Raw genomic sequence first — 21,467 nt, 5'->3', positions numbered from 1 at the left:
CGGATACGTCATCGCGGCGCGCGGAAGCTCTGGGCGGCCGCCGCGGACGGTGAGGCGGGGCCGGTGGCGGTGGCAGCGGCTGTGGGGCCGGTGAGCGCGGGCCGCCGGCCGGAGATGGAGCGGGGCGGCGTGCGCCCCCGGCCCTGCCTGGCCGCACGAAGCGGGCGCGGGCGCTTGGGGCGGCGCCGCCCGGGAGGCGGGAGCGGGACCCGGGCCGTTCGTCCGCGGGGTGGGGAAGAACCTGGAGCCCTGCGTCGGGCAGAGCGACCTCGGGTCCCGGGCGGGGTGGGGGGGGGAACCGGCTGCGAGGGGCAGATCACGTCCGGGACGCGGAGGGCATCGCATTGAGCGTCTCCCGCGGCTCGAGGCCGGGAGGAGCCGGGCGGGGGCGTCTTCGGGGAAAAGCCGGGAGCCGCGGGCCGGCGGGAGGGGGCGGCGGCCACTGCCCAGAGGCTCCTCCCACGGTGACCACACTGGCTGCTTTCGTTTCCTCTCGTGACAGGTGCTGGGTTGGTCTGTCCTGTCACAGCGAGGTATGAATAGTCCTCGCGAGATTTGTCTGCAGGCAGAGCAAGGCCGAGGGTTGGCGTTCGGGGCTTCTCAAGAACCGGTGCCCTAAGGACTTAACGTTGTGCATGAGGTCCGGAAGAGCAGGGTCTCTGGGGCCAGATTGCTCCCCCTTCCCCGAGCTCGTCGTCCAGGCTGTGACCTTGGTCTGGCAAGGCTTAGGTCTTAGTTTTCTAATCTGTTTCCAGGGGTATGACTGGGAAGCAGTTTTGAGGATGAGTTGTTTGGCCCACAGTAAGTCCACTGACTGTTGCTGCTGCTGAAGTCAGTAGTAGAGCTGATGTCTAAGTACCTTCTAGTCTCAGGCATTTTCTGTATGCTCCTTATTAGCTTGGATGCCCATTCTGCTGCTGCTTCTACCCATCTGAGCAGTTCCTGGCCTGGGACCTACTGAATCCCATGGGTTTGAGAGTTGGTGTCTCACTCTGGTTCTCTAGGGGGAAGGGAGATGTTTAGACAGGTGGCAAGGACCTTGGTGGGTGAGGTTTGCTTTCTGTCTTTCTGTGAATCTGCAGGGATCTCCATGCTTGGCAGTACTACTGGACTGTAGTAGTTAAAACCCGAGGGTCAGGCCTGTCTGGAGTCAACGTTCCCTGGGTCCCAGCCCTTTTTATCCTTGCTGGTATTTATTAAGCTGCATCAGTGCTTCCAGCTCCTGTCCAAGGAACACCTGCAAGAGCTGGAGGAGGGTGGGGAGGCGAATTGTGATGCAGCTTCCAGCCCCCTAGGAGTGTCCTACCCCCTCTAGTGCTTGTGTGGTGGGGGAAGGGCCCGAGCTTTATTCTACTTTTGAGGAAGAGAGGGCTCTGATAAACAGTTTTGTGATTTGGGAGGCCTCAAGTGCAGGTTGGGCGGAGGGGAGGTCCTGCAGAGCAGTAGCCCTCAAAAGCACATCCAGGCAAGCTGGTCATATCTGATGCTGAGCTATTTATGTACCGCTTGATGACTACATTTCCCTAAAGAGGCCCCATGTTTCTGGAGACCGGGAACTGGGGGGTGGCCTTGTCCCTGTTTCCACTTAGCCCATTGCTAGGCACTTAGCACTTGCTCTTCGGTGCCACGGTCCTCCACTAAGTGCCAGCACTGTGCCAAGTGCCATGCTGGGCTTGCTCACTACCAGTGATGGAGGAGGCTATGGCCGGGTGGTGGCCTGGGGTCTGTCCTCCCCGCTGAAGGGCCCTTCCCTGCAGGTGGCTTCCTGCCTGGCCGAGCGCCATGCACACGCTTGTGTTCCTGAGCACCAGGCAGGTGCTCCAGTGCCAGCCAGCTGCCTGCCAGGCCCTGCCCCTGCTGCCTCGAGAGCTCTTCCCCCTGCTGTTCAAGGTGGCCTTCATGGACAAGAAGACTGTTGTGCTTCGAGAGCTGGTGCACACGTGGCCCTTCCCGCTGCTCAGCTTCCAGCAGCTGTTGCAGGAATGTGCCCACTGCAGCCGGGCCTTGCTGCAAGAGCGCCCCAGCACAGAGAGCATGCAGGCTGTGATCCTGGGGCTGACGGCCCGGCTCCACACCCCAGAGACAGAGTCTGGCACACAGCCTCTCTGCAGGTATGGGCTCACCTGAGGGGCCCTCAGGCCTGGGGGTGGTGGTGCTGGTGGTGGTGGTGGTGCAGGTGCAGAGAGGGTCCCCTGTGAGGTTCCAGGCCACTGCAAGAGGTCAGTGCAGGAACAGGCATTTTGCTCCTGTCCCAAGATGGCTGGGAGTGGGTATGGGCTCTGCTCCCTTGTCTCCTGCTTCAGCCTACTCGTGCTCCCAGGAAGCATGCCCTGCGAGTGCTGGACATGACGGGCCTCCTGGATGACGGCGTGGAGCAGGACCCTGGTACCATGAGCATGTGGGACTGCACAGCAGCAGTGGCCCGCACCTGCATAGCACAGCAGCAGGGCGTGACTGCGGAGCCTGGGCTGGCCCCCATTCCTGTGGAGGTTCGCGTGGACCTGCGGGTGAACCGGGCCTCATATGCCTTCCTGCGGGAGGCACTCCGAAGCAGTGTAGGCAGTCCCTTGCGGCTCTGCTGCCGGGACTTGCGGGCTGAGGACCTGCCCATGCGCAACACTGTGGCTTTGCTGCAGCTGCTGGATGCAGGCTGCTTGCGCCGTGTGGACCTGCGCTTTAACAACTTGGGTCTACGTGGCCTGTCTGTTATCATCCCACATGTGGCCCGCTTCCAGCACCTTGCCAGCCTGCGGCTGCACTATGTGCATGGGGATTCCAGGCAGCCCTCTGTGGATGGTGAGGACAACTTCCGTTACTTCCTGGCCCAGATGGGCCGCTTCACCTGTCTTCGGGAGCTCAGCATGGGCTCCTCTCTCCTCTCGGGACGGTTGGACCAGCTGCTCAGGTGAGCGAGCCCCGCTACTGCCCTGTCCTTCCTCCTCTCCCTGAGACCCTCCCCTGGTCTTTCCTGTTTGTGATCCCCTGTGTCCCCTGTAGCACCCTGCAGAGTCCCCTGGAGAGCCTGGAGCTGGCCTTCTGTGCCCTGCTGCCTGAGGATTTGCGCTTTCTGGCACGGAGCCCCCATGCTGTCCATCTCAAGAAGTTGGACCTTAGTGGCAATGACCTGTCTGGCAACCAACTAGAGCCTTTCCAGGGCCTGCTGCGGGCGGCTGCAGCCACACTGCTGCACCTGGAGCTGACTGAGTGCCAGCTTGCTGATACCCAGCTGCTGGCCACGCTCCCTGTGCTGACGCGCTGCACCAGCCTCCGCTACCTCGGCCTCTATGGCAATCCGCTGTCCATGGCGGGCCTCAAGGAGCTCCTCCGGGATTCAGTGGTGCAGGCTGAGCTACGCACAGTGGTGCACCCCTTCCCTGTGGACTGTTACGAAGGCCTGCCCTGGCCACCGCCTGCTTCTGTCCTGCTGGAGGCTTCCATCAATGAGGAGAAGTTTGCTCGTGTGGAGGCCGAGCTGCACCAGCTGCTCCTCGCCTCAGGCCGTGCTCATGTGCTTTGGACCACAGACATTTATGGGCGCCTGGCTGCAGACTACTTCAGCCTGTGACCTCCAGGCTGTCCTGGTGTTCAGGGCTGCTGCAGATCCCTCCCTGCCTTAGGTAGACAGAGCCTTCATGGGACCCTGTTGGAGGCCTGACACAGAGGCACGGGTCTTGGGTTTCCTTGCTCCTGGGCACTTTGAGCCTTCCTATGCTTTGTGCAGCACCGTGCGCAGTTTGCCCTGTACCCGTTCCCCTGGCTGGCTGACTGTGGGCTTCAGGGCTGGATTCCAGGGCTGGATTCCAGGCCTGCACGGCCAGGTTTGGTTTGGGTGCACTTGGCTACCCTCTGGTGTTCTGGTCCTCTCTTTGGAATGTTTCTGGGGTCTCAACTGTGAGCTGAGAGAGGGTGTTCTCTCTAGGCCCTTCCCAAGAGCTGACTGACCTGGGATTGAAGTTAGAACAGGGACCTGCTTCAAGGAGAGCTGGGTCTCCCTACCCTGGCACCCAGGAGACCACCTGGCTGGGCTTTGGAGCCAGAAGGTGTCATTAAGGTACAAACGTGCAGTGTGTTTGGAACTTAAATTTGTGGTGGTTTTTTTCTGTCCTAATTGGTCAGAACGACTTGTCGCTGGCTTATCTGGCTGCTGGGTAACTAACAGCTGTCTTCCGGTGTGCTGCTCGCCTCCCGTTCCCTGGGCGCCTCCGCAGCCCGTCGCCCCTCCCACCTCGGGGAGGACCCCCGCAGGCTGGCGGGCCGCTGTCAGCCCCTGCAGAGCTACAGGTGAGGGGGGTTCTGGGAGGGGTGTGGGGAGCCTCCGTGGCCACCGTCTGTCCGCACCTCAGGACTTCGTCTGCAGAGCTGCGGGTCCGCGGGTGCCTGCGCCACGCCCCCGGGGCCCCAGACCCCACACACGGCTCGCCGCACACTGCGCAGCTTCTACCCTTTACTGACTGCGCTGGGGCATGCGCGGGGCGACCCCGCGGGCCGACCAATCCGCGAGGCCCACGTCATCAGCACGCGCCCTCCCGCCCCTGCGTCGCTCTAGCCCCGGCTCAGCAGTGAATCTCATAGGCCGCGGGAGGCTGCAGCGGGAGCCCCTGCCCCAGCCCGGCGGCCGTGCCGTCGGCTGCCTCCGTCGGGCCCTCTGCGAAGAGCGGCTTGGAGCGGTCGATGACGAACATCTCGTGGCCTCGCTCGTCGCGGAGCTCCTCGAGCTGCGCGAAGGTGCAGGGCCCGTCTGAGTAGTCGTTGACGAACAGCGCGCCCTCCCCCGGCGGCCCCGGCGCCTTTTTCCGCTTGCGCCGCCGGCGGCAGATCATGGTCGCCAGGAGCAGCGCCGTGAGCGCGAGGAGCGCGATGGCGGCTGCAATGGCCGTCTGCGTGGCCAGGCCCAGGGCGCGGAAGGCCATGCTGCCCGCCTCCTGTAAGGGCTCGTGGCTGACGGGGCCGGCGTGCGGGGGCGGGGGGGGCGCCAGCTGCAGCTGCTGCTGCTGGGACAGGTTGACCAGGAGCTGGAAGGGCACGCGGGCGGCGCCGCCGGCATTGGAGGCCTCGCACTCGTACTTGCCAGCGTGGGCCAGGGTGATGTTGGTGAGGAAGAGCATGCCGCTGCCCGTGTCAGAGGCGCCGGGCCCGCCTGGGCGCGGCGCCCCGCCTTCTGGCTGGACCTGAGCCCGTGGCTGCCCTTCGCGAGGCTGGGCCACCTTTCTCCAGGTCACCAGGGGCTGCGGGTAGCCGGAAGCCTGGCAGGCAACCCGCAGGTCCTCACCCAGGTTGGCCGTCACCTCCAGCGGCTCTACGTGTACAGAGGGCGGGATGCAGATGAGGCTACTGCCAGATATGTCCAGGAGACTTTGAAGTGCCAGGCGCGGGGGCTCTGCACACATGATCTTCTTGTCCCTGGAGCTGAGCAGCCGCTGGCCCCCCTCCTTGATCCATGCTCCCAGCCAATGCAGGGCGCAGTCACAGCGCCATGGGTTCTCTGTGGGCAGAGCAGTGGTGGGCAGGTAGCTCAGGGGTGGCCTCAGAACAGCCTGTGCAGGTGGGGTTCTTTTGGTCAGAACAGGAGCTCCTTTCCCACCTCCCGCAGGAGCCCCTGCCACCTCTTCTCTGACCCTAAGCTCCTTGGAGTGTAGGCACTCTTCTCTTCTGCTTCCGTTCTGTGATGCATGTTCCAGTTCACTAATTTCCACAAAAGCCTCTACTCTGAAGTCTCTCCTTGCAACAAGTCCCATTATTTATTTGGGGGGGGGGAGGGAAACCTTGGTGTCCACATAGACATCCCACAGGACTAAAACCTTGCAAGTCCTGTCAGCCTTGTCTTCAGGTGCTGTGTCCTGGAAATGTCAGCCCTAGTTTCATCCTTCTAGTTTCTGCCTGTCTGCCCTGACAGCCCCAAAGTGCGCAAGCCCCTCAACTCTGTCCAGGGACTTCTACCTTTTCTGTCTTCCCCAGGCAAGTTCCCTGAGCGGTTTCCCTTCCAGCACCCCCAGTCCTGTCAGCCTTCTCCCGTGGGTGCAGGTGGGGGCGTGGCCCTCCATAGTGCTCCTGGGTGGTCTGCAACCCAGAGCCACTGAAATCAAAGTGCGCTCCACACCTGGGCCTGTTTCCTACCGCCACAACTGTGGCCAGGGAATAACCCTTTGCATGAGACACCCCCCCGCCCCGGGAGTTACCTGTGAGGCGCAGGACCTGCAGGCTGGCCAGGGGCTGTAGGGCCTCACGGCTGATGGTGCCCAGTTGATTCCTGCTGAGGTCCAGCAGTGCCAGTGAGGAGAGCCCGGCCAGGGCCTGGTCCTCCAGCAGCTCGATGCTGTTTTCCTGCAGGTGCAGCTCCTGCAGTCGCTGAAGGAAGGACAGCAGATCATCAGGGGAAGGGGCCCTGGGAGACAGGTTCCCTTCTTAGCAGGCTAGACTGGGCTGGCTTTTCTCCCTTTCACTACTCGGGCCCCACGTAACCCCCTCACCGGCAGGTGCAGGAAGGTGAAATCCAGCAGCTGCACTAGCTGGTTACCAGCCAGGTAGAGTGCACGGAGCTGGGCCAGGCCCGCGAAAGCGCCAGCTCGCAAGCCGCGCAGCCGGTTGCCTGTGAGCGCCAGCTCTAGCAGGCGTGACTGCGCGCGGAAGGCGCCTGGCTCCAGGGCGCGCAGGCTGTTATTGTGCAGGTAGAGACGGCGTAGGGCTGTGAGAGGCGCCAGGACGCCCGGTTCCAGGCGCGCGAGGCTGTTGTCCTGCAGGAACAGCGTCTGCGGGGCAGAGGGAGGGAGGGTATTTACCCCGCCGAGGGAGTCGCCCTCTTCCCTAGAGCGCTCCAGCACCCACAGGGACGCTCACACACCCCTCCCTCTGTGTCGCGGGCGCCTCTGCCCCGCGGCCCAGTGGCCCCACGCGGTGCCCACCTGCGTCCCAAGTGGAATTCCGGGCGGGACGACGCGCAGCCGCAGGGCGCCGCACTCCACCGTAGCGCTGTAGCAGCGGCAGGCGGCCGGGCAGCCGGCAGCGTGGGGCGGGAAGTCAGGGAACCACAGCAGCCACAGCAGCAGCAGCAGCGTGGGCGCCCCCGGGGCCATCTCCCGCGGGACCGGCCGCAGGCCACGAAGCTGCAGCCTCCTGACGGGCTTCCTTATAGTCCAGCCCGGATGGGATGTGCCTCCTGAAACACAGGTTGGCAGGCCTGCCCCTAACACTTGAGAGCCAGAGAAGGACGTGGATGGAGGCCCACACCCTGTGTCTAGTTTCTGAAAAGTTACAAATCAGTTCAAGCAACTGATTAAAAAAGGGGGGAAAAAGTTGGTTTCCTTCCTTTACAAAAACAGTCATGAAGATGTGGGGCATCAGGTTTCAATTTGGAACTTCCACTGTTCTTAGTCTTACTACTCAGGCCATGTGGGGAGAGTCAAGCCCAGCCGAGCTCCCTTCTCTTCCCACCTATCTCCGTCTGGCACTCTAGGGGGCTTCCTGCTCGTGCGTGTGGACGTCTGGATCAGGCTTCCCTCCACATTCTAGCAACTGGCCACTCCTTGAATCTAAGGTACAAGAGGCTGGTGCAAGGTGTGAGCCTGGGAACACGTAGGCGGTGAAGCCTGTTACCCAAGCACAGGCTAGAAGGGGAAGAACAGCCTCTGGAAAGACATTTCCCCTTGTCCACATGGACTCCTCTCTGTGAGACCTCCAAAAGCCGAATCCAGAGCAGAAGTCTTGTGCCCCCAACACAAGGTCCAAGGCCCCACACTGCCAGTGTCCTTGTCTTCACCTGACCCTGACCCAGCATTAAGTCTAGTCCTTTTATCCCTAAAACTCATGCTGTGTTCCCAGACCCTGGGATCCACCTGATGTATCTTAATGGGTAACGTGGGCAGAACTAATCCTGGGAGCTACCAGCCACAGGAAAATGCAAGCACTGCTTTAGCACAGCTTTATCCAGCCCCTGCCCCTGCCGTCCTGGCGGTGAGAATGGGTGGAACGGCTTGCAGAGAATTACGGGTATTTCTCAGGGAACTTGTTAGAGAATTGGGGGATGTGGCACACAATAGGAAAGTCAGTTCAGAAGCCATGGCCTCTGTTCTCCCTGCTGGCTCCCAGCAAGGTGCTTCTGCTTTGGGCTCTGGAAGAGCTGGGTTGTAAAAGAGGAGCCTTGGGCCACCAACTGGGTATCTAGGGTAGTTTCCCAAATGGGCTGTGGAAGCAGTGACCTCCAGAATTGTGAAGGAATATAGCGTTGGGGATTTTATGCACATGCACCTATGATCCTAGAAAGATGGGAAGGCCTGGGTCTAGTTCCGGGCACAGTAAGTCCAGTTTTAAAGGTGGGAACTTGGGCTGAGAAGCCAGCTAGTGTGGAGCCAGGGTTAGCAAAGCTGAGAGTGTATTGTCATCCAGCCTCCAGCCCTTCCTCAAATGGTCCCACTCAACCCCTGCCTGTTTACCAAGTCTCCCCGCTAGCAAGAGTGAGTCATGTGGAAAGGTACCAAGCGGCCTTGGTGTCTGTTCAAATCTTGCTCTACATTGTAACTCACATGATTATTTAAAGTCACTAGAAATGAGGTAGGCACAGCAAAAGTTTTAATGGAATATAGCTTTGGCCCAGGCAGAGGCAGGTCCCAGGTGTCTCGGGATGTGTGTGAACCCCAAGGACCTGAAGGCATACTCTGGGCTCCTGGGATCCATTTCCCTGAGCCAAAGGGCTGGCCCAGGGCTTGCCCACCCAGCCTCCAGCAGCAAGTCCTCTTAAGTAGGGGAGCTTCTTGGCTTCCTCCTTAGGATTCAAGGCACTGCGGTTCACAGGGACACCCCCTAGACGCTGACTGGAATAAAAAGGGCGGCCTGAGCAGGGATGAGGGCCCGGTCGGGAAGAGCAGAGGAGGCCAGCCTAGAAATCCTTTTACCCAGCGGACAGCCCTCTAATCCGGTTGGGCAGGGGGCGGGGCGTCACACACAGGATTCTGCGTTTGGTGTCACCGTCTCCAGGGCGCCCATCTCTGAGGGGACTGGAGGGGCGAGGAAGCCCTGCGACCCCCTCGGGCTCAGTGCGAAGCCCGAGCCGCGTGCCTCGATTCCCCCACGGTGTCACCTGCACCCCCTCCAGCGCGGGTCTGTATTGGGCCAGTTCAGGGCAGGGCGTGGTCCCCGCCAGGTCTCCTCCCCTTCTCGGTGCGCGCGGGGTACAGAGCCGGGACGGCCCCCGATCCCGCCCCCATGCCCGCTGACCTCGGGTCGGGCGCCCCCTCACCTGACGCTCCCGCGGCGCGGCTCCCCCGCCGAGCCCGCGGCGCCCCGGCCCACCGAGCAGCGCCGGGCGGGGGAGGGGCGGGCGTCGCTCGCGCACGCGCACTGGAGCCCCCGCGCCTCCGGCCCGGCCTCCCCGGCCAGCCCCAGTGAGCAAGGGACAAACCAAAGGACGCCCCAGGCCCAAGGTGTGGGGAGGGAGCAGAAGGGCCCGCGATCCCGCCCCTCTTCGCAGTCGAGGCCCCGGACACGGCAGCACCTCGGACAGCGCCGAGCGGAACGGGGCCGCGGTGCACCTCTGCCGCGCACGCGCATTCGGCCGGCGCGCTCTTTGGCTGCGCGTGCGCAGCGATGCGCGGCCGGGACCTCGCCGGGGGGGGGGGCGGGGCCGCGGGGGGAGGCGGGGAGGCGGCCAGGGGCACCTGCGGGCGCCTGCCCTCCAGCCTGCGGCTCAGGGTGGCGGAGTGGCGAGCAGCAGCGGGGCCAGGTCCATAGTGAGGGCGAGGCGACGGCCCTGCCAGCGCACGTGCGAGGGCTGCGCAGACGCGCCGGGCGGATACTCGAAGCAGGCGCTAAGCTCGAAGGCCAGGGCTGAGCGCACCAGGCCCACGCCGCCCGCACGCTCTGGCGCCGGGTGGTAGAGGCGCCCATTGGTGGCCAGGGGCAGCAGACGCGCCGGCTCGAAGGGCACGGCCAGGGCCTCACCGCCGCCGCAGTAGGAGAGACGCTGGGGCCCGGGGCCCGAGGCCAGCAGGTGCGTGAAGACCACGGGCCGGTCTTCGCAGCGCAGGAAATTGCGCTCCCTGCCGCAGGGCGAGAGGAAGGGGAAAGAGGCCTCGTAGCGACCGCTGCGGTTGGGTCTCAGGCGGGAGAAGAAGGTGACCAGGAACTGTGGGTCTGGAGGTAAAGGGGTTGCTTACCATGCCAGTCTACACGGGGCCCTGCTCCCCCAGGCAAGCCGCTCGCCCTGGGCAACTCCAAGGACTGGCACCGGTTGTCGGTACACCACCTTGGCCTCACTCTAGACAGGAGGGCTCCTGTGCGCAGGACTCCTGGTCCTCTGTTTCGGGCGGGCCAGTGGGGAGGCTGGGAAGCAGAGCCCACCAGGGCCTTGCCGAAGGGAGATGGAAGGTGGGGAGGAGGGTGCGGCGGTACCTTTGTAGCAGGTGATGAAGTTCTTCATTTTGGAGTCATCCAGGAAAAGCTGCGGACAGAGGCGCAGGCCATGGCCCATGAGTCCCAGCTGGGAGCCAGACAGAGTCGGCCCCAGGGCGGGGAGGCCTCGGGCAGCCTGAGCTGGGGGCTAGTGTCCGCTTCCCTTGCTTGTCTGTATACACCGCGTGCAGAGAGGCGAGTGGAAAGTAAACCGGGGAGCCTTACCAACATTCCCGCATCTACCCCGCACTCCGGGCCATGCGGGTGCCCGAGCTGCCATGCTTTCCCCGTACCTCTCCCTTCCTCAAGTTTCTAATCAGGTGTAACACCTCCTCCGCGGAGGCTCCCCGACTTGCTTCCTCCCGGATATGCCAGGGCTTGCAAATCAGGCGGGGCGGCCCCGGCCCGGGGACCGCAGGGAGGGGCAGGATCTGGGAATGCGGAGCGCGCGAGACGCAGCTACAGCTGCGTGTGGCAGGTTGGCTGCTGGGGGTCCGACCCCTCTGGGGCTGAGACGCGACGCCCCAATCTCTCCAGCTCGTTGACCCAGCTCGGCAGTCACGTTTACTTACCTCAGAGATCCCGCCCCTCACAGGGGCCCTCCCTCCGGCCCCACCCCTCTTACAGGTGCGCCCCCTCAGGCCCCGCTCCAGGCCCACCTGACCCTGATGATCCACGTAATAAAAATACTCTCGCGTCCGGGGTTCTGGGGCCTGGCCCTGCGTGTAGGAGATGTCCCCGCCCCCACCGCAGGCCCGGGTCCCCGGGGGCCGCGCCAAGGCCAGGGCGCCGGTCCGGAGCGCTCCGCATGCCCGCCACATCTTCCTCCCGCGCCGGAAGCGGCGGGCCGGTCACGCGGGGCTGGCGCTGCGTGAGCACGCGTCCCCCGGCGCCTGCGGCCTCACACTTCGGGTTCCGGGGACTAGGGCAGAGCTCGCTTTCCCTGGACACACCGCACTCCCGGACGGCGGGAGCGGCCCGCCCTGCCGTCCCGCTGGGGAAGGGAAAGCGGACGAGACCGCCAGACAGCAGAGTGCGGCTGTGATACTGGGGTGCAGACGGGTTCAGGAGCGAGGGACGGGCTGGGAGCGGGGCGCTGGCGGGAATGCAGGCTCTGTCCCTCCGTCCTCGGAAGCTGGCCGCCGGCACGTGGGCGAGGTACCCCGCGGAAAGCCAACTCGGCTGGGCCGTGTCTGCGTGTTCAACTAGCTTCTGAATAAACACTCTGCCTAGACCCTATGGCAGGCTGGGGGTAGAACGCGTCACAAAAAGCCCATCCTCGCGCAAACCGGCAGGGATTTAGGGGTGGACACATACCCCAGGTGGTCGCAGGCGGCGCAGAGGGGCCTAACACCCAGCTGGTTCCTCCCTCCTGGCTCATCACCTCTCCCCCATTCCCCGGGAACAGCCTTCCTTGCAGCCCACCCCCTACGCCCTCTCTCCATTCCCCCATTCTCCCTGGCCTGTCCACCTAGGTGACCACACTGGCAACAAGCAGGCTGCTGTAGTGGGCTGCCCAGCCCCCAGCCCAGATCCCTGCAGCGACTGGAAGAGCACGAGGCGACAGGCAGTGACCATGGCTCGCAAGTGTCCATACGTTATTTTATTCACACAAAGTGTTGTCACCTCTTAAGTCCATGCGTCAGAGCGAGAGTGTCTGTGGCCGGGTCGTCCACCCCAGACCCGGAGACCACCCGACCGAGGATGCTACCTCAGGGGACACCCGGGCAGCGGCAGGGCTGGGCTTTTCTGTTTTTAATAATAAATAAAAACTCAACTCTAAAAAATATATATATATATATATATATATATAAACCGGGGAGAAATTAAGTTTTACAATTGGAACTCAAAATTCCAAAATGGAAAATGTACAAACTGAGAGTCTAGGTACCTCCTACCCCCAGCTCTCGCCTTGAGGAAGGGCAATCCTGGACGCGCTCCCTGGTTCCCCAGCTCGGGGTTCCTTCCCTCTCTTTCACTGCAGGTCCCAGATGGGGATGGGGCAGGGTTTGGTTTTTGGTCAGAAGCCAAGAAAGTGGCGAAGAAAATGAAGGGGTGATATCAACTTGCTCTGCACAGAGGACAGGCTAGGACGGCTCAGAGATAAATAGCATTTGGATTAAAACTATGTCATTAGCAAACTTAGTTCTTATATCTTTCCCTCTATATCTTTATACACAGGCGGGTTGGTGTGCTGGATAGAATCTGAATTTATAGTTACACGAAGAAAAAATACTCTTGCCCCTCCCCCACCCTGCCCCAAGAATGCCTGCCCAACCCTGCCCCCCACCCAGAGGACTTTGGTTTGGGGGCCCCTCCCCACCCAGAGAGAGCCTGCCTGGCCCTGCTCTGGCGATGGACAGCCAAGTGCCCTGGGGCCCCCAATTCCTGTGCAGTCTCGATGATGGAGGCCGCAGGTGGCGGGGTGGGGGTGGTGGGGCTGAGGAGGCCACAGGCCAGGAAGGGGACTGAGGGAAAATGCGGGGCAGAGGAAAGAGGGGCAGCCGGGCAGGGGCTAGGGCAGGGCCAGGCTGAGCGCAGGCGCCCCAGCGAGGCAGCTCGCCCCAGGGGAGGGCGGCGTGTGCTCTCAGGCCGGCCGGGAGGGGCAGTGTCACTTGGCTCCAGGAAACAGAAGGCACTTTCTCGGGGCTGACCGGCCGGCGGTGGGCGGGGCGGTGCCCAAGGAACTGGCCACTAGGCGGCGGCGTGGGCGGCGGCCCAGGGGCGCCCTTCCCACGGGCCCTCTGCCCCGGCTGCGTCCTCAGGCCGAGGGCCTGGGTGGGAGAGTTGGGGGCTTCCGGGGCTGGGGCGGGCATGGGCGGGGCCTGGCATGCTGCCTCCGCGGCTGGGGCGTTCCCTCCCCCCTCCCCGCGTGCTCCCCTGCCCGGGCGCACCGAGCGTTGGCTCCGTCCCCACCCTCGGTCCTCGGGGCGCACGTGCTATAGCACGCCCTCCATGAAGCTGGTGTCCAGGTGCTGGATGAGCACGCGCAGGAACGACATCTCCTTGCGAGTGTTCTCGAAGATGACGCGCGGGTCGTCCGATCGGCAGCGCAGGCAGTTGGGCGCCATCACCATGGCCAGGTTGCTGACGTCCATCTTGGTGATGGCCACGTTGGCGGGCTGCACGAACACCTGCGCGGAGGGGACGGGAGGGTGGGCCGGGCCCCGCCGCGCACCGTGCCCCGTGCCCGCACCGTGCCCCGTGCCCCGCCGCGTACCTGAAGGAAGCGGATGAGGTAGCAGAGCACCAGGCGGTTGATGCGGGGCAGCGCGTGCACCACGGCCACGGCGGCCTCGGGGTTCTCGTAGTGCGCGATGCACTGCTCGTAGAACTCGTGCGGGATCAGGGGCTCCTCCAGCTCGCGGTACCACAGCTTCAGCAGCGAAGCTGCGGACACAGCGCGGGCGGGGGTGGGGCGGTGGGCGCTCAGGACAGCCTGCCGGGCGGGCTCCCCCGCGCGGGGCGGGAGCCGACAGGGGCCAGCGGGCAAGGGCGGCAAGGGAAGGGCGGCATGCGGCGTGGCGAGCGGGAGTGCCGGGCCAGACTGCAGGCGCCCGGACCCTGGCGCGTTGGTGCTCCCGAGGGCCTGCCTGGGCCCGGGGGCTGGGGGCTGACGCAGGAAGTGAAGGAGAGCGGCAGGCAAGGCCGGAAGGAGGGCCCCCAGGAGACTGTACGGTGGGCAGGGGTTGTCTGTGCTGGAAACGGACCGGGAGCCAGGCATCACTAGGGGCACAAGGGGGAACCCAAATGTCCCAATTGCCCGGACCAGGCCTGCTCCAGCTCCTAGGGGAATGGGGCTTACCAGGGACGTGGGGGTCCTCCAGGCCTGTCGGCACCTTCCACTGGTCTACCTGTAGCTTCAGGGCGTTCACCTCATCAATGTCCCCAGGGACTCTGCCGAGCACAGGGTGGGTCTCACCGAGGAGGACTCTGCCTTGCCCTTGGTCGGGCCCCTCCCCCATACATCCTGACTGCTGTCCCACTTCCCTCTGCTGGCCACCCCCATGCAGATGCCTTTATTAGCAGGGCCACTGAGGCTCAAACCCGCAAGCCTCAGATTCCCCAGCTCTCCTCGTGGGGCTTGGGTAGGCGAGTCATGACAGCAGGTAGCAGGGCTTGTGCTATGCCCCATGGGGCAGGGGCTGTCATCCCTCCTCACAAGCGATCACCATCGCTGGCTGCTGCTGTGTCTTTTCAGGCTCACGGCTCAGGCCCTGCCTGTGGTTGCTGTCCAAGTGCCCTCTGGAACCCTGATGGCCATTTTTACAGAGGCACTGTCCTTGGCTGACCCTCCTAAGTTCAGGCATGCTGCCATTCAGGGGAATGGTTCTCTGACTTGCGTCCTAAGGATGGGGCCCTGCCCTGCCTTTCCGGGCTGCACAGTGGCCCTTCCATTTGCTCCAGGGTGTCCCTTCCTGCCCACATGATGGCGTCTTATGGGGGGGCCTCTCTGGCTATTCCCAGGAAGGGGCATGGGTCTCGTGGCCCCAAAACCCAGGGCTGGGGCACGGAAGTCGGCCCAGTGGTCCTGGTGCCTGATGGCTCCTGCCTGCCTGAGACACACAGCGGAGACGCCCAAGGCCCCCCACACCCAGGGCCCAGATTGTGGGGTACCTGAAGATGCCTTCCGTCTGGTCACCGTTGAGCGCCAGCACCTCCTCAGACAGACGCGTCTGTACCCAGGGCAGCTGCCGGTCAGGGTACCGCTCCTTCTGCATACTCATCACCTCCTGCAGCGCACTGCCGAACATGGACGGGCTGAACACAGCGTTCTTGGCATGCCGGATTTCCTCCACGTTGGGCTTCCTCAGCCCCTGCAAAGACAGCCCAGCTTTCTGTCCTGGTGTGGTCCTGCGGCCCTGCTCCCAGCCTTCCCTCCCCCACCCCCGCACCCCTCCCAGGGCTGCCCCTGGCTTGGCCACCCTCCCCTCTCCCTTTGTCCTCTCACCCCTGGTAACTCCAGGAGCACGTCTAGTCAGAGCTGGGGGTGCCCCCAACTCCCTGGTCCCCAAATCATTGGGGAAGGGGCACCCTGCTGGGCCACCTACTGTGTCCTAAATCTTCAGGTGGCCCCATCCCTCACATAGGAGGAAGGTGGGAGTGACTCCTGGAATGAGAGCTGCCTGGGGCCATAGAGGGGCCAGGCTGGCTGATCTGGACCATGTGAGACCACCTGGGGTGGAGGTGAGGGGGAGAAGCCGGAGGTGGGGACAGGCTGCAACCTCCAGTGGCAGGGCTAGAGCAGTGAATTAGGAGGGAGAAGAGGGGAGGGGCAGCCAGGCTCTGGGACAATGGGGGAAGGGTCAGACACAGGAGCGCCCGAGGGGCTTCTGGGTAGGGGTGGTGGGTTGAAAGGGAGGAGGGGGGATAGAGGGGAAGAGGGCCAAGAGCCACACATCCTAAGACCAGGGAACAAGGTCCAGCTGTCTGGTGTGACTGAGGCCTGTTCTCTAGAGAGGCAGTGGAAGGGGTGTGGCTTTCAAGCTCTGGGGGGCACTATGAAAGCCCAGTGGCAGAATGGGTGTCAGAGAGGAGGCTAGGGAGATCACTACTGGGACCACCTGCCCCTCTGCCCAACCCTGGTTGCCAGTGTGGAAGGAGCCTGTAATGGGTCTGGGCTCTTGGCCAGGTGGGTGGGCCAGTGTGAGTGAAGGGGCACATAGTGGTCTTCTGAGCCTGCCCTGCAGTCCAAGGCTTGGCCTTCCCTGCATCCAGATGCAGCCTGCCAGGGTGAGGGTCCCCGCTGAGAAGGGTCGTCTCTTGGCCTACTCACAGCCGTGCCTTCCCTTTGCATCTCACTGCACCAGCCCAAGACTGACAAGCCAGTCATCCTCACTTGGGCTAAAAGCCCCGAGGCCCTGGCCTAGCCACACGCCCCTTTGTCTGCACTGGCTCCTGCACTTGGGGTGCAGTCCCTACCCAAGGCCTTCCCCAGCTGCCTGCCTCGGGGGGTTCTCTGGAGCACCTTCCATACTGTGCGCCATCACATGCCCCGCCCCCCCGCCGGCTGGGCTCCAGGAGGGCAGGGCATTCCCCAGGATGTGAGGGCTGCCTGTTGAGGCCTCCCTCTGCACCCCGTCTAGGTCTTGCCCACCCACACCCGGCTGTCCTGGGGGAGTTCATACCTTCTTGGCCCCAGTCAGGGCCGCCTTCTGCAGCTTGTGGTAACAGTACTTGGCATATGTGCTTATCGCCACCCCTGGAAAAGAACAGGTGCTGGTTGGCTTGGCGTGGATGTGGGGAGTGGAGCATCAGGAGGGGTGAGGAGAGGCAGCTGGGCTGGCCTGGCCAGGTCCCCGCCTACCACTTGCCTGGGGGCAGTGGGTCCTCACACTCTTACGTCCTTTAGAGCAGAAACCCACGTGAAGAGGCAAGGGGCACTTCCCTCACCTCAAGCAGCCAGGCTTGGGAAGTAAGGCCTCCGCCAGCCCACCCGCGCTTCCCGCTGCCAAGAAGGGCAGGCTGGGAGTGAGGCTCATTCCCTTTGACAGGTCAGGACACGGGCCCCAGGGCCTCCAAACCCCATGTTCCCCTTGCAGGCTAGCCCTGGGGAGTCCCTAAGAAGGGTCCTTTCCACAGGCAACAGGGCCCCCTGCCTTGGGCCAGTACTGGGGAGTGGACTTTGGGCTAGCTGGACAGCAGGCCCAACTCCTGTAGCCCTGCCTCCAGCCGGCCGGGAGAGAGGCCTCAGCCTGCAGAGCCCCATCCCTCTCAACGGAGGGCAGCAGTTATGGAAAGGGAGACCGAGGGGATGGGTGGCGTGTGGAAGGAGGGTGAGCATGGAGGGGATGCCCCACGTCCTGAGCCTAGGGGTCACTGGAAGGCCCATGACACGGAAAGACACCTCTAGGTTCTGCCTGAGGGCTGAAGGAGGCAGGGAGAGGACTAGCCTCCTTTCTCGAGGGAGGGGGCTTTCCTAAAACTTGGCCCCTGGCAGAAGTTCTGGCTGGTGGTCATGGAGGGATGGCCAAGGTGGCATTCTGAAGGCAAGGACCTCAGGGACCTTGGCCAGGAGGTTCTCCAGATACAGAAATGAGGGGAAGGAGAGAGAAGCAAAAGGGTGGGGGGAGAGGCAGCGGAGGAGGAGATCCCACACAGGGTGGGTCTGAAATGTGTGTGGCATCCTTCCTGGCCCGGGCAAGGCAAGGGAAGGAGAAGCAGCGAGCAGACCAAGACACACAATGAGATGAAGCCCAGAGGAGCGACCCAACCCAAGGTGCCACGGACCCACAGAGACAGAAAAGCTGGAGGGTGTACCTCCAAACTCAGAACTGGCCCCCTCTCTGGAAGGCTCTGCCCCTGCTGGGCCCACCTGCCCCAGTGCCTGCCTGCCTGCCAGAGGGCAGCCGCTAGACCCAGGTCTCAAATCCAAATACCCCAGTCTTTTAAAGGAAGCAGTTTCTTGTGGACGTCTGAGCACGTGGAGGTCCTTGGACCCCAGTGTAAAAAACATAACCATGGCTTAGCCCACGAAAATCTTTTCATTTTGAATGATCACAGAACAGTGTTACCATTTTAAGTAGCAAGGGGATTCTTTTTTAGAGTAATCAGAGTGAAAGCCAGCATTTCTCATTCTCCCTGGAGAGTCTGTTCCTGCTCCCTGGGGGTCCACAGACCCCCAGCAGAGAATCCTCGCTGCAGCCTCTGCTAGCAGCTCAGGACACAGCACCTGGACCTGTCTGCCACAGGCCGACCTGGCCTTCCTCAGCAGTAGGCTCCCGGGGCCTGGAAGGCAAAGGGGGCCTTGGGCTGCCCACTGGCCACTAGGAGCCCAGGAAGCACCTTGCAGCAAGGAGCAGGCTGCAGACTGGGGGTGTGCCTACCCCTCCCTTGGGCGAGTGAGCCCTGACCTCCTGTCTTGGGGGCCTCTCCAACAGACTGTGATCTGAAGATCCTGGGCCTGCCACTCTCGGTTGGTGAACCCGGTCACGAGGCAGCCTTTCTGGGCCTTAGCTTCCTCCCCCATAGGATGGGGACAGGGATGACACCGACCACCAGTACTCGTGAAGGGCTGACCTTGGAGTCTGGTGCACAGCTCAGCAGACAGCAGCTGCCGGTATCCGCTTTTGTGGGTGGACAGGACTGAGGCTGTGTGAGCCAAGTCCCAGGAGTGCCCCTGCACCCTGTACCACCAGGGGCGTGGCTTCCCGGGCCATGGCTGTGGGATGTCTGCTGAGTGCCTGGGAGGATGTGCAGTGCCTATGGCCAGCCCAGGGAGACCCTCACGATGGTGTGGGGTGCTCTGTTTCAGGCCCACTGACCTGACCGAGCCTCACCAGAGCATACCCATACCCACTCTTAGAGGTGGGGAGACAGTGGCCCACAGAAGGACCGACAGAAGCAGCTCTCCCAGTCTATGCTGCTGTGCCAGGGGGGCCTTAGTGCCCCTGAGCCCTGGCTTTAAGCCTGAAAAGTTGCTGGGTGTGGCCAGAACCTACCACTGCCACCTCTTGGTGCTGACACTGGGGTCCTGGGGCTTCTAAGCTCCCTCCTCACTACCCAACTTGGGCTAGTGTTCTGCTCAGCCCCAGGCCAGGTCCACCTCCCTGCTGCAACCTGACTCCCGGACAGACTCCAGCAGGAGCTCAGAGCCCCTTCCACTCCTGTTCCAGATGGGTGTGGTGCAAGGGCAGCTGGGAATCCTGGACTGCAGCTACCCTCTCTTGCCAAGAGCAGTGTGCAGCCAGACAGCTTCCCAGAGGAAGGGGTGTCGAGGTTTGGTGGTATTAGAGGACGAGAAGTGGGGCACGTTTGGAGAACGAGGTGTATGTACCAAGGCTGGAGGAAGTGCCGGAGGTGGGGTCAGGGCTGGTCCCAGAGCCCTGGTGCTAGGAGGGGACGCTGACACAGGAGCAGTGAGACCACCAGCTCCCTCAGCAGGGAGGGCACAGCCCTGGGTTAACAGGGGTTCCTGGAGCTGAAACAGTGGTTGGGATGGAGGTGTGGCCAGGGCCCAGGGGAAGGGCAGGGCTGGTGGGGGAAGCTGGGAAATCCCTGGGGTCCCACCAAGGAAGGAATGCCAGGCTCCACGCCCTGCCCCAGGGTGGGCCAGGCTGGAGGTCAGGTCTGGGGACGCACTTGCCCACAGGGCACCTCCTCAGCAAACACTCACCTAGGGTGTGTTTCCAGCAGGCCTTGCCCAGTTTGTCCTCACACCCTTCCCCACTGAGAGCCCAGCGTGCAAGTTGGAAATTGTTCTGAGCACCACGGAGAAAGGCACAGGGCAGGTGTGGCCTCCCACGGAAGCCCCTTCAGTGACCTGGGCCTCCGGACGGCACAGAAGCCCACAGGCCTGATGGTTAGTGCCACCCCACCAATACCCCTTCCAGCCCAGAAGCGGTTAGAGAAAGGAGGCCAGGCGGCCTAGGCCGGAGAGCAGAGCTGTGCAGACACAGTGCACAGGGGCTGTGGGGAGAGGCCCTACCATCCGGTTCCTCAACATAAGGCTTGGGTTTCTTTCTCAACTTGGATTTCTTCTTAGTGTTCCTTTCCAGGAGCGCTTTCATATGCTGCGTCACTGGGGAGCAAACAGAGCCATGAGGACCACAGAACACAACGCCAGGAATGCATGCCCACGCGGGTCCCGATGTGGCTGGCCAGGAGGCCCCTGGACCTGCTTGGGGCTGACCCCAGTCAGCTGGGAAGGTACTTCACCCCTGCTGGATTCCTCAAAGGGAAGCAGGGCTGTGGTCAATGTGCACCTGGGACTGAGGAGAGCCCAGCCCAGGAGTGCTGCGGTGTGTGTACCCACACAGATGTGTGGCTGTGTGTGGGAGCAGGTCTGGACCACGTGGCTGGGGTAGGTACTGGGGCCCTTCTGAGCACTGTCGACCAGAAAGCTGGCTCTCCTCATGCGGGAGGTGGGCAGGAAGATGCAGGGAAGGGCAACAGGGAGGAGATGCTTCTGATCCTCTGGGGCTTCAGGAGCCCCCAGGCCAGCCATCTGGCTCCTGAATGGCCGGCCGCACTCAGGGGTCCCAGGCTTCTGAGCCGAGCTGGAGGCATGGAGCGACACGGCAGGCGTCTCAGACTGATCTGGGTGTGACTCCCACTCTGCACAAAATAACTTAGCACTGTTGTCAGGGAGCCCTTCATCCCCCTGCATCCTGTGCTCTCTGGGAGTGAGTCTCTACACACAGGCCATGCGAAGGCTGGGAGCTCTTCTCTGACCACGGCCCATCCATGCAAACTATCTGTTACTCTTCTGCACGGGAGATCGCTGGCTTATCTACTGGAGCGTTTTATCAGTACGGACTTGTGGATGCGTCATTTTACACTGTGGGTTATATTCCAACACAACTTCATTTTCTGCTCAAATGGCTCCAGCTTCGGCCACTGAGGGCCCTTTCTGTTGGCTCCTGTGTCCTGTGACACGCTCTGCCACCCCCACCCCCCCAGCCCTAGATTCAGCTGTTTCTCCAAGGAGCCCTGGTTCCCTGAATGGAAAAGAATAGCAGAAACCCAAGATCTGGGGGTGAGGTGTGCTCACTGCTACTGGGGTGCTGACAGAGCCAGGACAGACACGTTTGTGTAGTACCCTGTGTATACACTTCCCCCAAATAGCCCCACACCAATGCCTCCACCCCTGATTTGCCACCACAGGACACTCCAAGCCTCTTCTTGCTTGTCTGTGACTGTTGGGTCTTCTCCTTCTCTTAATGGTGTCTCTTGAGCAGATTTAATTTCGTTCAAGTCCAATGTCTCAGTGTTCTTCCCTCATAGATAGTGCTTTTACAGTCACACATAAAAACCTTTGCTTAACTCAAGAAAAAATTTCTGTATTTTGTTCTAGTTTTAAAGTTCTAGGTTTTATATTCTGGTTTATGATCTATTTTGAGCTAGTTTTTGCATACGGCACAAAGTATGGTTTGAAGCCCATCTCTGCATTTGGACATCCGCTGTCCCAGCACCATCTGAGGAAGGCACTGTCCTTCTTCACTGAAGTGCCTTCGCATCTCTGTGTAAAAGAATGGACTACGTATGTCTGGACCTAATTTTGGACTCTGTTGTGTCCCACAGATCTACTGTCTACCTTTACGCCAACACCTTATTCTCCTGGCTACTGTAGCTTTATGACAAGACTT

The 21,467-nt window shown here is 62.3% G+C and overlaps 4 protein-coding genes across 14 annotated transcripts in view; 1 reads left to right on the top strand and 3 right to left on the bottom strand.

Annotated features, from left to right (window-relative positions):
- Window positions 1–15: 15 nt before the first annotated feature.
- Window positions 16–11,961, top strand: LRRC14 (leucine rich repeat containing 14). 9 transcript variants are annotated; one of them, XM_045777399.2, is made up of 5 exons: window positions 40–90; window positions 503–533; window positions 1,758–2,111; window positions 2,321–2,905; window positions 2,998–4,082. In XM_045777399.2, the coding sequence occupies exons 3-5, from the start codon at window positions 1,783–1,785 to the stop codon at window positions 3,563–3,565; spliced, it is 1,482 nt and encodes a 493-aa protein (XP_045633355.1). In that variant the 5' UTR covers window positions 40–90; window positions 503–533; window positions 1,758–1,782; the 3' UTR covers window positions 3,566–4,082. The 9 variants fall into 9 exon arrangements, 8 of the variants coding, with proteins under 8 accessions (XP_045633352.1, XP_045633350.1, XP_045633356.1 ...); XM_045777396.2 differs by lacking the exon at window positions 503–533 and having other exon boundaries at window positions 16–90; XM_045777394.2 differs by having other exon boundaries at window positions 21–90; window positions 503–2,111; window positions 2,304–2,905.
- Window positions 4,432–9,554, bottom strand: LRRC24 (leucine rich repeat containing 24). 2 transcript variants are annotated; one of them, XM_045777402.2, is made up of 5 exons: window positions 9,230–9,554; window positions 6,900–7,238; window positions 6,468–6,746; window positions 6,177–6,345; window positions 4,432–5,482 (listed from the first exon to the last, which is right to left on the bottom strand). In XM_045777402.2, exons 2-5 carry the CDS (start codon window positions 7,068–7,070, stop codon window positions 4,554–4,556), a joined length of 1,548 nt encoding a protein of 515 aa, XP_045633358.1. In that variant the 5' UTR covers window positions 7,071–7,238; window positions 9,230–9,554; the 3' UTR covers window positions 4,432–4,553. The 2 variants fall into 2 exon arrangements, with proteins under 2 accessions (XP_045633358.1, XP_045633359.1); XM_045777403.2 differs by having other exon boundaries at window positions 6,900–7,153; window positions 9,230–9,311.
- On the bottom strand, window positions 9,671–11,253 carry C9H8orf82 (chromosome 9 C8orf82 homolog). The gene is made up of 3 exons (XM_045777404.2): window positions 11,040–11,253; window positions 10,381–10,429; window positions 9,671–10,122 (listed from the first exon to the last, which is right to left on the bottom strand). The coding sequence occupies exons 1-3, from the start codon at window positions 11,199–11,201 to the stop codon at window positions 9,677–9,679; spliced, it is 657 nt and encodes a 218-aa protein (XP_045633360.1). The 5' UTR covers window positions 11,202–11,253; the 3' UTR covers window positions 9,671–9,676.
- A 611-nt stretch (window positions 11,962–12,572) lies between the features above and the next one.
- ARHGAP39 (Rho GTPase activating protein 39) overlaps window positions 12,573–21,467 on the bottom strand; it is a 102,367-nt gene continuing 93,472 nt past the window's right edge. The window contains exons 7-12 of one of the 2 annotated variants that reach the window (XM_045777314.2): window positions 19,808–19,900; window positions 16,509–16,582; window positions 14,998–15,197; window positions 14,186–14,277; window positions 13,601–13,770; window positions 12,573–13,514 (exon numbers count right to left, since the gene is read on the bottom strand). In XM_045777314.2, coding sequence (XP_045633270.1) covers window positions 13,320–13,514; window positions 13,601–13,770; window positions 14,186–14,277; window positions 14,998–15,197; window positions 16,509–16,582; window positions 19,808–19,900 — 824 coding nt within the window. In that variant the 3' untranslated portion in view covers window positions 12,573–13,319. The remainder of the gene's footprint in view (window positions 13,515–13,600; window positions 13,771–14,185; window positions 14,278–14,997; window positions 15,198–16,508; window positions 16,583–19,807; window positions 19,901–21,467) is intronic. The other variant, XM_045777315.2, reaches the window with a different exon arrangement.

The sequence above is a fragment of the Ursus americanus genome, chromosome 9 (assembly GCF_024610735.1).
Source record: "Ursus americanus isolate L20-20 chromosome 9, mUrsAme1.1.p, whole genome shotgun sequence".
NCBI lineage: Eukaryota > Metazoa > Chordata > Mammalia > Carnivora > Ursidae > Ursus > Ursus americanus.
The sequence above is the reverse complement of the archived record's forward strand: the minus strand, read 5'-3'. Positions and strand labels throughout refer to the sequence as shown.